We start from the raw sequence: 17,955 nt of genomic DNA on the forward strand, positions 1-17,955 counted from the left end.
CTGAGGAACTGGGGGTCCTGCCCCGCCTCACCCCGCAACCTCCAGCCCAGCCAGGGTCAGGGCCAAGAACAAATCCGGCCCTGCCAGGGGCAGGCTCACCCCACACAGTGCCAGGCCCCCCGGTAACCTGTCCGAGGGACCGCCCCGACCCCGCCCTTCCCTGGGGCGGGCCGCCCAGGCCCCTGCCCCTCCTTCGGGCGTCTAGTCTGGTGCTGGAGTCCTAAAGCGGCAGGCAGGCTGGCCGGCAAGCAGGCGGGGGCCGGGGCTGCAGCCGCGCCTGGCAGATGGACCCACGGAGCCACAGACCCGGCGCCATGTCTCACGGCCCCGGCGTCATTCGCACCACATGCAGCAGCAGTGGTATCTTCGGAGTGGGCGCACCCCCACCGGGCCCGGCCCCAGTCCCGGGCCCCTCCGAGGGACTGGTGGCCCGCGGTTACCCCACTACCTACCCCGCATTGCTCAAGGTGGCGCAGATGGTAAGAGAGGAGAGGGCAGGAGGGGAGGGGGAAGGCACCACCCTGGGTGAGGCGAGAGGGGGCAGACACCATTGGAGCTTCTCCCGCCTCCCGGAGTGCCGGGGACCCACTCCTGGAGCACCTTGGAGCGTCCCCAGCCCGGCTGGGTTGGCACACCGACCCAGCGAAGAGGAATGGGGCTCCTTTGCGCACGGAGTCCTCGGGGGGAGCGACTTTCTGCGAGGGTTACTCTTCACCCTCGGATTTCCCTCTCTTTCTCCATCCCAACCCCTTTCTCGTTCCCAGCCTCCACTCTTTTGTCTTCACCTGGAATCCTTGGTGCAGCCAGCCGCCCACTCCTCCCACCTCTCCCCTCAGCCTGCTCAGCTCACCAGCCAGCCTGGGGGTGGACAGCCCAAACTCTAGATCCTCCCCCACCCCCATTTCCTCCTGATGTGAGTTATGGCGTCTCCACCCTCTCTGGGGGAAAGCATTATTTCACCTGGAGGGACTTGAAGGGAGAGGGCCTCTCCCTCCTCTCTGATGTCTACTCCATTCCTTCCAAAAAGAGTGTACTACGTTTTCATACTGTTCCCCGCACCCTGGGCCCTGTTCGAAGCTTTGCAGAAGTGTCTCAGTCATTCCGTCTTGGTAAAAATCTGCTGCCTCGGGGCGCCACAAGCCTTAGCGTCTCGTTTCCTCAGGCAGCAGCTTTGGGGCATTCTTATTCTGGTGGCCTCTGCTCCTGGTGCACCTTCAGCAAATGCCTAGGTCAGGTGACAGTTGAATGGGTGCCTCTTTGGCCCTGGGAGCCAAGGAGTGTGCTAGCTTAAGAGCACGACAGCATCTTGTGAAGGTGTTCACAGAAGTGTGAGATACTGATTAGGAGCAAGCAATTGTGAAAGTGTGAGGTGATTCAAGTTTCAGAATCAATGTTAATGCGTCGAATCTGCTGTTAAAACAAAAACGGACTGAATAGGGAAAGCTGAGTTAGGTTCAGAGAGACAAAACTCCTGAAAGGTGTTGTTCAGTCATTTCAGTCTCCATGACCCCATTTGGGGTTTTCTTGGCTGAGATACTGGAGTGGTTTGCCGTTTCCTTCTCCACCTTGTCTTACAGATGAGGAAACTGAGGTGAACAGGGTTCGAACAGGGTTAAGTGATTTGCCCAGGGTCACACCATTGCTAAGTTCTGAGGCTGGATTTGAACTCGGGTCTTCCTGACTCCAGGCCTAGTGCTCTATCCACTGTGTCACCTAACTGCTCTCCTGAAAGGTGTAATACCTTACATTTTTAGCTCTTACCTACTCAGCACAACTTTTCCAGGTTGAATAGTGCAAATTTCGTAGATTTTGACCTAAAAGAATTATGCCCATTTTGCTGAGGAAACTGAGGCTTGGAGCCATTAGTTAAATGACTTGCCTTGATCACACAGCTAGTATCAGAGCTGGACACTGAACCCAGGCCTTCTGACCCGACTACTTTTCCCATTATTTCTTAGGAGAGAGAGGGAGAGAGGGAGAGAGGGTGAGACTGCCTGAAGCTCCCAGGCATGGTAGGGAGAAGCCAGAAGGGTTTCTAGGATTAAAATGCAACATAAATGTGAGTTATTCATATTATTATTTATTCAAAATTCATTCAACAAGCATTCTCTTCTCCTCTTTAAATATACTTGTTTAGCAAGTGTGAATTGTCCTATAGGAGCCATCTCTCACACATGCCTTCTTCCTGATTAAATGCAAGCTCTGTGAGAGGAAGGACTCTTTCATTTTTTTGTATTTGTATCCCCAGTACCAGCACAGTGCTTGGCAAGTGTTAGGTGCTTAATAAATGCTGGTTAATTGTTGATTGAATGATTTGTCCTATGCTACTCTTTCACTTGGCCTTTCTAAACCTCCCTTTCTGTCTGGTTCCTCTGCATTCCCCCCCTTTTCCCCCCCCCACCCCTTTCAGGTCCATCTACTTGAGCTCACTTTTGAGGTTTAAATAAGAACTTCCAAGGACACTTCTCTTTTGAGATGATGGTTCAGTCTTGCCTTTTGAAAGTGCACCTTGACCTTTTTTTGGCTATTGGAGTGGTAGGAACAAATGACTGAGTAGGATGAGAGGGGAAGGGATTGGAGGTGGTGAGAGGCAGAGACTGAATAACTTCAGTCAACTTGTGACTAAGACTCAAGTATTGGAGTAGAGCGAGCCAGCTGTCTGTTTATTCCACTGTCACTCTGAGCCCTCTATGTGCTAAAGATGCTAAAGGGACATTTGGGTCAGAATATCTTAAAGGGATTACAGAGAGAGAAGCCGCATGTCCCTGTTGCAAATACTGTCACTCACAGCTGATCATCTGTTTTGATGAGCTGAGTTTTTTCCTTCTTTCTTTTTTTTTTGTTTCTTGTTACAAGAGGATGGCTCCCTGGTCTGGGAAGGGTGGAGAGTAGGTTCTGGAAGTGAGGACAAAAACAAACGATATCAATAAAATTCTTTAAAAAAATTTTTAAAAGAAAGCTAACTAGAAATCATGTCTACAACTACATTGTCAAAAGTTAAAAATATAAAAATTATTACTTACTCTTGAAGTAAGACAACCCTAATAGGAGGAGACATATACAAAGCAGCATAGCTTTCTTTCAAAACTGATATTCAGGGGCAGCTAGGTGGCTCAGTGGATGGAGCACCAGCCCTGGATTCAGGAGGACCAGAGTTCAAATCCAGCCTCAGACGCATAACACTTACTAGCTGTGTGACTCTGGGCAAGTTACTTAACTCCCTTGCCTAGCCCCCCCCCCAAAAAATAATGAAATAAAATAAAATAAAAACTGATATTGAACACAGTGGGTAGCTGGTGCAAGGGAAAGAGTACCAGAAATGACCTTGGACAAATAATGACTCCCTGGGTCTTAGTTTCCCCCATCTGTGAAGTGAAGAGTTTGTATCAGCTACTCTAAGATCCTTTCCAGTCCTAAATCTGTGTTCAAAAAAATTTGGGGATGGAGACGAATATGTTTTTCTTGGCAAAGCCTGTGTAACTTTTAGAGTATAGAGCAGAGTATAGAGCAGGTCAAGTGAAGCCCTTTGACTGAGTCCAAGTTTTACAGAACCAATCCTTTTATTAAAGAGATTTGTCCTGTGAAGTTTGGATTCAGTCAGAGGGTCTCACTTGAGGACCTAGAGGGCCACATGTGGCCTCGAGGCAGAAGGTTCCCCACACCTGCTATAGAGTATAGAGTATAGGCTTTGGGATGAATTAGTGGAACGTGGAGAAACACCTTCTCCCTGAAAACATTGGCCTCAGTGAATCAGGCAAGCACCGTTCCTCAAATGAGCTCTAAAGAACAGTGTGGAGATTGGTTGAACTGGTAGGAAATGATCCATCCTCTTCCCCCCACCCAAATCCAGACTATCTCATGCTCAATTGCTCTCTGTGACCGTTTGCAGGTGGCAAAGAAAGGCCTCGTTGCTCAGAAGACAGAGAATAGAACTTCCTAAGACTGGTGGAGTAGCTTTCACTTGGGATCTTCTCCTCTGGGTTTCCTTCTTCATAACACCCAGAGTAGACCCACAGGATTTCTGCCCCCCCCCAAAAAAGCTGCAGGTTTGGGCAGAAGCTATGAATGAAGTTCCCTGACTCAGGGGAATATCGAGGATTTTGACAGTCGAGTTTTCATGATTTAGGGACTGGTTAGCCCAGACATTGTAAGAACTAGGTCAGCTTTGTTGCTAGGGACTAGTGATTGCTTTATTCTTTGGATCTGTAGCCCCTCCACCTCAAATAGTACAGGGCACAGACTCAGCCAGTAAGTACTTAATAAATGCTGATTGATTGACTGTTCAGGACTTTGGCAAGAAGGTTTGGGAGGGGGGAGAAAAGAATGGCTCCCCTGAAGTCCTCAGCAATGGCAGTCATTCACACAATCCACTTGGGTCCATTTTACTACCACCACCCCAATCATTTGCTGGGATCTTCAAACCAAATCTGATGGGGGCCAAGTTTCCCACCGTTAAAGCGATGTTACTCTTCTCGCAACAAGCTCTTATTAAGCACCTACTATGTGCTAGGCACTGGGGTACAAAGACAAAAATAAGTCACCCATCCTCAAGGAAGACAAGGTAGGTAACAATATGTACACGGAAATTAAATATGAAATCTATCGAGTAATTTCTGGGAAAGGCACTAGCAACTAGAAGGGTCAGGATAGATGTCGTGTAGGATGTATTACTTCACCTGAACCTTGAAAGGAGCTAAGAGTACTATGAGTTGAATCTGAGGAGACAGTGCATTCCAGGCCAGTGGGACAGCCTTTTCAGAGGCATGCCAATGGGAAATAGAATCTGGTCTGTGAGGAACAGGAAGCAAACCAACCATATCCTTGCAATTCTCACAGTGTCAGAGAAGGCTGAAAAAGCTGCCTTTAAGACTAGTGCTGCTGTAGTGGTGGGGAAGCCCCAAGATTGAGAGCTCCCTGTGAATTCTCTCTCCTACCCCTCCTCCCTCATTTAATACACATTTACCAGTGGGTAACAAAATGGTGCCCAAATGCTTCACCTTTTGCAAAGTCTGTCAGACTCAAACTTAAATCCAGTAGAATGTGAGCTCCTTGAGGGCAGGGAACATATGTTTTTATCTTTCTTATCACCAGCCCATAACAATGTTGGGCACGTAGTACGTATTTAATAGTAAACAACTAATACACACTCAAAGATCAGTAAATGCTTGTCCAACAAAATTTTAGGGGAAAAAAACTTTTTAAAAAAATCGTGAGAAAGTGTTAGAGGCCTGGATTGGGCAATCACTTGGGGTTTTTCCAGCTCTGAAATTTGACATTGAGCAGTAGATAACATTCTACTATATGTTCAACTCTCCCTATCAGAATGGAAGCCCTTTGAGGGAAATGGATCCCTCTCTCGTCTTTGAATCCCCCAACCTGGTACAAAGTGAGAACTAAATAATCTTTTCTCCCCATTCATTCATCTTTGTTGTCAAGACCTGTCAGTTAACCTCCCTATACTCTAATTTCCTCCTTCGTAAAATAAAAGGGTTAGACCTCTAAAATTCCCTCTTCTCTAAATCCATGAAACTCTGAAATCCATTTGCAAATGCCAACATCGGCTTATCCACCCTTCTGGCCGCTCTTTGCTTTCTGTGACTCCCCCTCCCCCCAATCAGGCACTGACCCAGTGTAAGAAGTTAATTTCCTGCATGAGCTTTTCTAAAACAGGGAAGTAAGTCTTCCTGCTAGGAGGCCACTAGAGTTGATCTCTTAGCTGAGCCAAAGACCATGAGCCTTTGTCCATTTTCCGAGGATGCAGCCACCAGACTTCCTATCCCCAATGAGGCTTCTTTTGGTGGGTCACTGTGTTCATCTAAACTAATCTACTCAAGTTCCTCCTCACCCACCCCCAACCTCTCAGTAACAGATCTTCCCAGCCACCTACCAACTCTCTTTCCATCTGTTTCCCTTGTCTCTGCCATCTGCTAGGCTTGTTCTGGCTCAGAGCTGAGAGATGGAGGCTCTGCTTGACCCACTGCCTGCCAAGTGCCATCACTCTCTCTTCCCTCTCTTCCTTCTCCCTCCATCTCTCTCTGTTTCTCTTCCCCCTCCCCCCATCTCTGTCTCTGTCTGTCTCTCTGTCTCTCTCACTCCTCCCTCCCCCTCCCTCTGTCTCTGTCTCCCTCCCCATATTGGCTCAGTGACTGCTGTCTCATCACTCACTCCTTGGCAACCTTCCCTCAGGCCCTATGCAACTTTGACTCTCATCCAGCAGCTGGGCTCACCCCACTTGGACTCAAGACAGCCCTGGTTTCTAGATCCTGGGTTTGCCTCCCTCCCTTGCCAAGTGCTTCTGGCAGAAACCACCCTGAGCAGGAGTTATCCCCTGTAAAAGAAGGATGATAAAGACCACTCTCTACTCCAGAGGCACCATTAGCAGAGTTGATCCTCAGGCCCTCTCCAAGGACAAAATATTCAACCTGTTTTGAATTTGAATAGCCCAGGGTCCCTTCATGGCTCTCCTATTTCTGAGGACAGCTGCATAATTTCCCCTATGTAGTTGGCTTTATTAAGACCCCACTCTGTGCAGGGCACTGAGACTGTGGGTGCAGAGATCATAGGACCACAGATTTCAAACAGGAAGGAACATTAGACATCATCCAATCCAGTTGCCTCTGGCAACTGGATTTTTTACAAATGAAGAAGTAGAAGTTTAAGAGGTCAATTGACTTTCCTAAAGTCGCATAGCTAGTGGGATTGGAACCCAGGTCTTTCTTATTTCAAGTCTAACACTATATCCACTCTAGGGCATGCTGTCTCTAGACACAACACTGCCATCATAAAGCTTATAGTCTTTTGGGGGATACAGTGTTTCAACAGATAAATGTAATATGATTTGTAGAGGGGAGAAGAGTAGAAACAATCCGAATTAAAGAGTATTTATTAAATGTACTAGTCTCTAGAGATACAAACACAAATAGTCCCTGCCCTCAAGGAGCTTACTTTACTGGGACAAAATACAAAGTAATTTTCCCACAGTAGAAGGGAGACCTCTCGACTGGAAAGGCGTCTTGTGGGATGTGACTGTTTGAACTAAGCCTTGAAGGGATCTAGGATTGCACAAGGCAAAGGTGAAGAGGAAGGGCATTCCAGGCAAAGGTCATAGCCTGTGCACAGGTAAGGTGACAGGAGATAAACTGTCAGGAAATAGCAAGTCAACCAAGTTTGACTGGAGTGGAGAATGTGTGAAGGGGAATCCCTGTGTATGGAAGGCTCTCCCTCCCGTCCACTTCCTGGCTTCCTTGAGTCCCAGCTAAAATCCCTTTCCCAGTCCCTCTGAATTCTAACCCTTTGCTTTGGATATATTCATTTGCATATTGTCTCCTCTGTTAAATTGTAAACCCCTTGAGGGCAGGGACTATCTTTGGCCCCTTTTTGTAACCCTAGAATTTAGCACAGTTCCTAGACCTGGTAGGCACTAAGTAAATGTTTATTGATTGATTGGCATATCTCCTGTTAAAAGGAAATCTTTGTGTGGGCCTTGCCCTTAATAATGAAAATAATGAAAAAAAAATAGAGAAAATTTAAAGGAGTTTATTATAGCATCTAAGGCAAAAGCTCATTGAATGCATCCTAGCACCAAGTTTAAACCAAGCACGTTTTTAAAGACTAATTTCACAATAAGAGAAGACAGCCTTGATAGATGCACATTTCTAAAAGGGGATGGGCTGGTGTTATCTTGGAGACTAGTATACGGTCCAGTTAGATACAGATTTCTAAAGAGGAGATCAAAGGATGTATGGCTGCCCTTTCCTAAACTCTTGTTGGCACACACTTTAGCTGCCCTACCTTTGGATTGGCACATACTTTGGTCACCCCTTACAAGAGGGCTGGCAGGTACAACTAGCAAGAAGGGGGATAAGAGATCATGAATTCACTTGAATTAGCTTGGCAACAGTAATGAAATTCTACACAGTAATCCCCCATTTGGTGCAAACTATGCTTTTGATGCAACACCAGAATCAGACTTATAGTACTCCCTTCTCAATTGGATCATCCTAATCTCTGCAGCATGCAATTTGGGAATCATTTCTTGCACCAAGGGAGACTTTGTAAGCACAAACAGCACAGTCCCTGTGAGGACCCCCAAACAGATACTTTAGCCATGAAAAATCAGCAAGTCAAGCAGTTAGCCATTCCTAAGGGGACCATAGTTCCCTTCCCTCCTCCTGAAACTTATTCCTGGCCTTTCATACCAAAGCTATATGGGTAAATACATCATCGAAGTTATCCAGAACCCAAGTGCAGCATTGCTGACCTATAAGAGCACATGATCCTCCCCTCTCTGCCAGGAGGCAGTCCAGAACTAACCTAAGAGCCTGGACTTCAGTATTCAGGTCTTTCACAGCACCTATGGTTTCATTAACAAATACTTGCAAAAATTTGTTTATTTTATTCAGGAGCACCAGACTGCATCTCATCCCATACATGGGCATTCAGTTTCACTCACTAAAGGTCAAGTGTAGCAGAAACTTGGATGACTGTATGCTTACTTCACAAGTGAGTAGTAGAAGGCTGGGTGGGTGTGGGCTGGAGACCCAAAAGCACCTGTCCTAACCCACGTTTGCTTGTCCAGTTTGAGGGGAGCCAGTAATATGCCTTTTTGTTACACAGGAAATAAAAAAGAACCCTCGTGTGTGTGCCTGGCCTGCCGGGCTTAAGCACAATCCTCAAGAAGCCCTTTCCTTCCCAAATAGTCACATTCGGTCTCAGGGATAGGGTATAATGACATCCCATCAGTCACCTGACCTTGTGTCCCACCAGAACTGGTGGCCTGACACCATGTTGTAAGGCTAAGGGAGGCAAGAATCGTGAAGGGTTAGTGATCTTCTCCCAGTTAAAAGTGAACGAGCGGGAAGACTCATTCTTCCAGCCAATGACAGTACAATTTCGTGCCATAATTAACCTTATTGATTGCAAAAGAATAATCACGCAAGTCCTAAATGTCTGCCCCCATGCCGGTCATAGTTTGCCCACATGTGAAACCCTCCATTTCTTCTCCCAGTGACAAAGGGGTGTGTGCACAGACCCAGTGGTCCGTCCAGTTAAAGGCACAACTAGCTTATTGAATCAGGCACACATAAGTGTTGGGCTCCCTTATATCCCCAACACTAAAAGTGCAGAACAAGGTATAAAGCACAAATGGCAAATACATGATAGAAAGCATGTAAGGGATTAGGTCCTAATTATCAGGGTCAAATAAACCAGCCACTGAAAACCCTCAATTGGTGTTAGGGTCCATTCTCAGCGGAACTGGTTCTAAAGGTCGATCAGGGGTTGTTTCCTCTGCTGGGCTGAGGTCAGTCACAGCTGATTTCATGTGGGAGTATTAATATGCTGCTGTGCCGTGTGTCTCTGGAAAGGCTTCTTCTACCAGTGGTTCAATTTGTCTCTACACAACAAAATATATCTGTAGCTCATAGATTCTAGCAGTTCAGTATAGTCACTTTGCAGGTGTTCAAATGGTAGAGCACCCACTTTCGCCCCCCTTTTATCATCAGAGTTTCCTTCCACGAAGAGGTGGACTCTTGACAAGAAAGGCAGCAAGAGACCGCACAAAGGGCCTCTGCATAAACACCCTGGGCAAACTATGGCCGGCAAACACGAGGTATGAGGGCCTCGGTTCCTAGTGGAACCAAGCAAAAACAATAAGCAGTTTACAGAGTAGGTAACAGGTCCCTAACATGCATGTGACTAACATAACAAGCAGAGTTACAATAGGCAAATAAAGAAACTCAATACAGCAGTAGCTTTGGGAATGGCAAGTCCTTTTGCAGCATCCATGATCTTCAGGAATCCGGCAGGCCTGTGGAGGCATTTCCTTAACCATCTCCAGGTTCCGGGTCACTTGCTGAGATTCTCTAGATAATCCTGCTAAGTCCTGTTGGTGATAAGACTTTGCATTATTTAGTAAACTGTGACCAAAGCTAATCAGATTGTCCTTTCAGTAATTAGTTCATATAGTAAAACCTGTTCAGACCTTATGGATCTAATCTTATCCTTGAAAGGGATCCGGTAGGTCCTGACTTGGAAAATGAGCACTTCTGTCTCTTGATGTTATCACACAGATACTTCAAAATAGGGGTGGAAAGACGTGATTTTAAAATTCATCATAATTATTAATGCAATTTTACATGTGAAACCCTTAATCCAAATATTTTGAGAGCTTATTTCTAAACATACTCAAAACCAATATGTCCCATTTTAAAACATTTTGAAAGCTGTTTGTTTAAATATATATATCCTAGTCCTTAGATTAAAAACAGCTTGATCTTGTTGCTTTCTCAAAGTTTGCTAGTCCAGCAAGTTTTTTTTAAAACACTTTTACATCTTTATCCTATTCCTCTTTTAAGGATATGGATATGGGGGCAGCTAGATGGTGTAGTGGATAGAGCACTGGCCCTGGAGTCAGGAAGACCTGAGTTCAAATCTGGCCTCAGACACATGATACTCACTAGCTGTGTGACCCTGGGCAAGTCACTTAACCCCAATTGCTTTGCAAAAAAAAAAATAAATAAAAACAAAAAACAAAACAACAACAACAAAAAAAAAAAGAATATGGATATGGAGTTGACCACAAATTCAGATTAAAGCAGTAAGATCTTTCATACTTGCATCCTATAATAGTAACTCTTGATATGATAATTAATTGCTCTTGTATTACAATGACAAAACTGTCACTGTTCATCTGCTCTGATAATAAAAATTTGCTATGAAAGGACAAAAAAAAAGAGGGGACATGGTTACGGCAATATCAATACTGTTCCTTCAAGGGCACAGACTGCCCTAATTGTTCCCCCAAGTTCCACGTTATTCACAGGGTACCATAGCCAGGCTCAGAATTAACCACAGGAAAATTTCCTGTTCGGAAAGGAAATAACACAATGGGAAATTGAGCTAAGTGGCTCCTACCTTTGTCTATGCAAGATCATCCCCTCAACTTTTCCCAGGGACCGACATCCACCTGTAGTAGTTCTCAGGCCAAATTCCCTTTGGGCAGCTCGTTGCATTATTCCCCATGAATGGTGGATTATTGGCTTAAGAGTAATTCAGACAGTCATACCTGATATCAAATTACAGTTCCATGAGAGTTTGACTCAAATAGCAAATTTATAATTATCATAGCTTGGGCCCAGAGTATTATAACTTTTCCCCCTCATTGCAAGAATAGCTACCAACATCTCATTTACCCTTCATTTATAATATAAAAATAACTACATTCTGGAGTTACACACACACACACACACACACACACACACACACACAGTGAGTACCTGATAGCTGAGGACAAACCCCAGAAAAATGCTGACTACAGCAAGTTTTCAATCTTGTACTACCTGTTAATCCAGAGCAAAATGAAGTCTTTGACTATAAGGTCTGCTGTTACCAAGTTGGCTCAAAGATCCAACTTTGATACTTGAGATTTTACAACCTGTGGTCTATAAGGCTGATGAGATTTATAACCTCAGAATGTCCCAAGGAACCTCACAGATAAGGATAACTTAAGATAATAGCCTTTGCTACTTTTTTCCCAACAGTAAGTTATCAGTATTATCCATTTTTAAACCAAAATATATCCAATTAAATATTTAACAATTTTCAAACATTTTGACCACATTCTTTTAACAGTTCAATTCATAATCTAACAGCATCCAGGAAAAATTTTATTTTTCTAACAGCATTTCTGATACAATGGTTGCCCAAATTTCACAATAGAAGAAACATTTTAGAAACACAATAATAACATACACAATATTATATATTTAAAACATGAAACAAAACCTATTACCAGTCAGATGACATCAATTCGGTTGAATGCATTTCCAAATTATCTTACATAGAAAATCATTCATCTTATCACTTTGGGCATCCTATGCTAATCACATCTAAAAGTAGGCATAGAGGAATACAATATGCAGTAATTACATTCAATTAGAAATAATAATAGTTAACATTTATATTTTAGTGCTTTGCCATGTGCCAGGTACTGTGTTAAGAACTTCACAGTTACATCATGTGATCCTCACAACAACCCTGGCAGGTAGAGGCCATCATTATTTCATTTTACACGTGAGGAAACTGAAGGCAAACAGTTGAAATGACTTGCTGAAGATTATACAGTTAATAAATTTCTGAGACTAGTTTTTAACTCAGGTTTTCTGATCCATGTAGTTTCCAAGCATGTTGCCTTACTGCCAAAAAATCAAATGTATTTTCCTTAAGTTTAATTAACCACAATTATCCCAGTAGGATAATGTTAACAGAATTTTACTGAGCCAGTCTCTAACCTGAGAATGACTAAACAGTAGGCCAGAGACAGGAGTGCCACTAATCAGGTAGCCGTTTAATTAACTAGTTTCATTATGAGGAACAGATTTGTAAATCAAGCATTCTGCTAATCAGAATTCCACCTTGCTGTAGTGAAGACAGAAATTTTATACATAAATCACAAGTGGAAAAGGAGGAGGAAAGGTGGATTACAAAGAGTCATTTCCTAGGGCTTGAGTGGTTTCCCACTGCAAATCCCACGATACGACAATTCTATGATTATTTCAAATTTGGGGGGGTCATGACCACCCCCCAAAGCACAGAACCAGAGTTCTGTAATGGGAACAGGTTCTACGATTTTTGACTTGCTTCACTTAAGGTATGAAAACAAAATAATGCAGTGACTGTGAGCATTGTCAAAGTTTGATTGGTCATTTCAAGCTGCATTGTGAGCTTCTGACTCAAGCTAGAAGAGGCAATTCTGAAAAATCTAATCTATTAGTATATTCATTACACATAGCATCAATTATTATTAAATCCCAATTCCCTTCACATTGACATATCTCACTGTAAAAGAGACCACATAGTTTAGTTTCAGGACAAAAACTTTTTTAGAACCTTAGTTTTCCTCCAAGGGCCATAAGCTGCCTGCACCTTAAATTTTAGAGCCCGTGGCTTTCAGTTAGTAAATGTTATAACTTGATAGGCCATTGGCCATATGAAATTGCTAACAGGCATTTCTTTAAAAGTTTTCTCAAAGCCTTCTCATCTCAATGGAACCAAACCTTCCCTAACTTCTCTTCAAACTCCTTTATTCTCAAACCTTCAGTCACAACTTTCTACCTATTTCCTCTTATCCCTACTTGCTTAAACTTTCTCTCTTCCTTTCTTGTTATATTCCTCCAGTGGACTTAGATTAAAGCCTCCTAATTTACCTAACCAATTAAATTCTGCTGAACCATTTCCAACTGATTTCCACAAAACAGGAGAAAAAGAAAGAGAAGAAACATTTCCTTCTTGTTCCTTGTCTGTCTTTATTTTTGCTTTCTCCAACCTGGCAGGGTTTGTCAAGGCAGAAAGAATCTCACAAGTTTCCTCTTTATCTCCCCCTGTGAGTGTGACCTGTGGTCAGTTAGAGTAAGTAGATCTGTTTTGAGATTTTATTAGTCTTCTCCCACTCCCCAACCTTCTAAATTCCCTTGCTGTAGCATCCCACAGCAGCTTTTATGGATGTTCTATTTCAGCCTTCTCAAAAGACATCCCCAGTTCCCACCCATCTCTGTCCTCCTGTCATTGTGAATGTTTATCCCTTTGAACTTCGCTGGGGTTTTCCTCACTAGCCCTTTTTCAGTTTTCTAAATCTCCCTTTCTGTTCTTTAATCTTTCCTCCGAAGCCTTTTCCCTCACCAGTATTCTGATCTTTGTTGTATGATAACGAGGGCAATTTCTGTACCAAAGTCCCCCAAAACAGCACCAAAAAAAATCCCATTTTTGCCTAGGCTATTGAAGTCTTATTCTTAGTATCCAAGGTCCTAATTTCTATCTGGCCAAATTTTTCTTACCTAATTTTCCCAGTCTCTCCTGAACCTCATCACTCCAGCAGGGATGTGACTGGCAGAATTTTTCTTATCCTGAGTTTTTTTTTCACATCTTGTCTACCTAGGAGTCTACAGGACTTGCCTTTGCCTCTCCTTCTCCCTTTGGAATATTTTCAGTGAGGGTCACTTTTGTGTCTTACCTGCCTCTTCCCTTCTTCATGTACAAATGAGAAAAAAAAAAACAAAATTTGGGTTTGGGGACTGTCAAGCCCTGAAATAAATCAAAGCCAAGAGTTGAGAAGTAAAGCATCTTTAACTGAGATAACAGGGTAGCAAACCTGCCACCCTGGAAGATGTCCGGTGGATTTCCCAAATCCAGTTTGTGGTTTGCCCTTCCTTCTTGAAGAGGACCATGACGTCAGGGAGATGGTGAAATGACTTGCATTGAATTGGATTACAGTGAGGAAGAGAGGGCTGTGCAAAGTCACCAGCCTCACTTTCTCCTCCAGAGCCATCTGGGCCCAGTGGCCAGACATAGATCAGGATGACTGGAGATGGCCCAGGATGCAGTGGGGACTTGAGTGAGAGAGGGCTATGCAAAGTCCCCAGCCTCACTTTCTCCTCCAGAGCCATCTGGGTCCAGTGGTCAGATATGGATCAGGATGACTAGAGATGGCCCAGTACCCCTGTGCAAAAGGCTTCTTCCACCTTTAGGAGGCAGTATGAGGTAGCAAGATCTGGACATGAGACCCCAGTGGCTCTTGGCAGTCTGGGCAAGGGAAGTCACTTCATTCTGGCTATTCTGCCCTTCATGCCATGCATCCCAATGGAAGGCGCAAGGACACTAGAAGCTGAGATCCAGCTGGAGCTGGGCACCCCCACAAGGCAACATCCCTGGTTGGGGCCGGGAGTGGGGGGACCTAGAGTGTGGTTCAGCTCAAGGATATATTCAGCTGTAAGGATATTATGGAAATTCTGCCATTACAAGCATCATTTAAGGGAGTGGCAGTACATATTACATTTGGTAGTAACAATTCGTGTCATTATATTAACAATTTTCTATCAGGACTTAGTTCTCCTTTACCTTTCTGAGCTTGGGGAGTTTAATTCTTCAATCGCTTCATCATGTCTGGCTGACTGCTGGGGAAGTACGCTCCTGCCAGCCATTGGGTAAAAAAACCAAAAAAAACCCCCAAAACATGGTGCCTGCTGTGAATTGGAGTAAGATTCCCCAGTGACAGCCCCCGGCAAAGTGATTCTCCTGGCTGAGCTTGTCAAAAATTATTAAAAGAAAATCTTTGTTCAGGCCTTGCTCTCAAGAATGAAGCAAACCTGGGGCAGCTAGGTGGCTCAGTGGATAGAGCACCGGCCCTGGATTCAGGAGGACCTGAGTTCAAATCCGGCCTCAGACACGTAACACTTCCTAGCTGTGTGACCTTGGGCAAGTCACTTAACCCCATTGCCTAGCCAAAAAAAAAAAAAAATAGTAATGAAGCAAACCCAGAAAGAGAAAACTTGAAGTTTATCGTAGCATCCAAGACAAAAGCGTTAAACGTGGCCAGGCAGCAGGCTCAAACCGAGTGCTGTTTTTAAAAGACTAGTTTCGTAATAAGAGAAGGCAATCCTGATAGGTGCACATTTCTAAAAGGGGATTTTTTGGTTGTGTTCAACTCCTCCCATATGGAGTCTTCTTGGCAAAATATTGGAGCGGTCTGCCATTTCCTTTTCCGGTTCGTTTTACAGATGAGGAAAATGAGGCAAACAGGGTAAAGTGACTGGTCCAGGGTCACACAGCTAGTAAATGTCTGAGGCTGGATTTGAACTCATGAAGACGAGTCCGACTTCAGACCAGGCGCTCTAGGCACTATGATGCCACCTAGCTGCCCTTAAAAGGGGCAAAGAGGGGGATGAGAGATTATGGGTTCACTCGAATTAACTTGGCTAGAGTGACTAAATTCTACACAACATCCCCCTACTCAGTAAACTCACATGGCTCCTCACATCTAAGAATAAATACAAAATGCTCTGGCATTCAAAGCCCTTCCTAACCTAGCTTCCTCCTACTTTTCAAGCCTTCTTATACTTTCCTTCTCACTATCTATTTACTCTTTCAGTGACACTAGCCTCTTCCATTGATGGGGCGCTAATGATGGACCCCTAAAAGGCCCTGCACTTTCCCACACAGCCAAGTCCCTGGTGTTTGCCTGAGGCATCTGGCCCACTCCAGCCCACCTTGATTACTTCATTAGCTAACTTGACACTCCTTAATCCCATCTAGACACCTTTCTCTGTTACCTCCCAGGTTACTTGCCACTCCAAGATCTCATCCAGATCTTCCCGCAGTCTTTCCATATAAAAATATCCTTCTTCTTCTCACCAAATGTGCAGATTCTTAAAATCTGGCTGGCTTGTATTGATGTCACAAACGGTGCAGACTCACTGGAAGACTGGCCCACTTTTGTTGCTGGTACAATAAACTCGATACTTGGACTGAAAGAAGGCTTGAGTGGTCGAATTCTTTCAGGGCAGACTCCCATCCTGTACCCTTGCATTTTGGAAAAACCCCTAGACCAGCAACAAGACACTCCATCTCTTGGCTCTGGGCGATCTCCATCCATCATTCCAATTACTGACTGCCCTGGTTCCTTCAAATCCTAACTAAAATCCCACCTTCTCCAGGAAGCCTTCTCTAACCCCTCTTAATTCCTTCTGTTAATTACTATTTATCCTAGATATAGCTTGATTTGTATATACTTGTTTGAATGCCGTCTCCCCCACCCCCCACCCCCATTAGACTGTGAGCTCTTTGAAGGCAGGGATCATCTTTTGCATCTTTTTGTATCCCTAGCACCTCAGCCCAGGCACACAGTAGGCACTTAATAAGTGTTTGCTGATTGATTTGGGGAATGATTTTTCAGAGAAATAGCTGCCACTCCCTCCCTTGGTGGCCTTAAAAAATCAATTCCATTTCCATCTTTGGTTTTTATTTTAAAATCTCCCTTTTTAACGGCTTGTTCAAAGCAAGAACTTTTCCGCCTTAGACTGCTGAGAAAAAATGGAGATCTGGAGGCAAGTCTGACTTGAAAGAAAAAACCCTTTGCAAAGAAGCTCCCTATTTGCAAAGCAGAGACAAAAGATCAAAAAGGCCTTCCCAATTAAACGTACCTCCAGGCCACTTGGTGGAGATTGAGTGAAACTTCCCCTGACCTCTAAGCTTTTGTATACCTAATAAGTCTAGTCAGCGCCCATAGTCAAAAATCCATTTGGAAACCCTCGTGAGATCAGCCAGGAGAATCGTTTTGCCGTTTTGCTGTTTTGCCGGGGCGCTCACCAGGGAATCTTAATGCAATTCACAATGGGCACCATGTTTGGGTTTTTTGTTTTTTGTTTTTTCAATCTGATGGTTGGCAGGAGTGTACTTGCCTACCAGTCAGCCAGACGTGATTAAAGTGATTGGAGACTGCCCACCTTAATAAAGGGCCTGAAGTGTTTGTTGGTAGTAGCAAGTGCTTCCAGACTTACTCAGCCTGGAAATCTGTTTGGTAATATTACATTTCTTTTCCATCTCTTGTCTTTATATTCCTGGCATCCCTCTTATACCAGGGCAGCAGCTTTATTAGGTATTAAGACAGGATCTGGGAGCATGGGCACTTAGGAATAATAGAGCATCAGGGAGCTGGAAGGTTTCGTACCTCAGAGAATTGGGTTGGCAAGATCTGCAGGAAATGTTTCTTCATTCGGGCTGGTGGTTCTTAAAGTTTTTCACAGTGGTGGATATTATGTGATGAAGAAAGAGAAAACTAGGCCTGCTTGAATCAAATATGTATGGGATCGTTTTTTTTGCTTTTTCTCCATTTAATACCATACTTTTCTTCCACTTGATTTTTCCTATGTGAATAGTAATAGTGTTGATAATAATGATAGCCTTTATTACTAGCATGATGGAAAAAGTTCAAGCAAGAAATATAGCCAAGTGGGAAATAAAGAGTATTCACTGTAATATATCATAGATCTGAGCTGGAGGGGACCTTAGAGGTTATCCTGAAACTTCCTCATTTTAGAAGTGAGGAACTGAGGCCCAGGGAAGGAGTGATTTGTCCAAAGTCACACATACAGAATCGAGGGCTGGAAAGGATCTCAGATTTCA

At 44.1% G+C, this 17,955-nt stretch overlaps 1 protein-coding gene across 1 annotated transcript in view; it reads left to right on the forward strand.

The window, feature by feature from the left end:
- Positions 1-247: 247 nt before the first annotated feature.
- Positions 248-17,955, forward strand: part of LOC114050661 (CKLF-like MARVEL transmembrane domain-containing protein 7) — a 65,425-nt gene continuing 47,717 nt past the window's right edge. Inside the window, exon 1 of the mRNA XM_027872517.1 lies at positions 248-479. Coding sequence (XP_027728318.1) covers positions 285-479 — 195 coding nt within the window. The 5' untranslated portion in view covers positions 248-284. The remainder of the gene's footprint in view (positions 480-17,955) is intronic.

The sequence above is a fragment of the Vombatus ursinus genome, unplaced genomic scaffold, assembly GCF_900497805.2.
Source record: "Vombatus ursinus unplaced genomic scaffold, bare-nosed wombat genome assembly UNPS02014799.1, whole genome shotgun sequence".
Lineage (NCBI taxonomy): Eukaryota > Metazoa > Chordata > Mammalia > Diprotodontia > Vombatidae > Vombatus > Vombatus ursinus.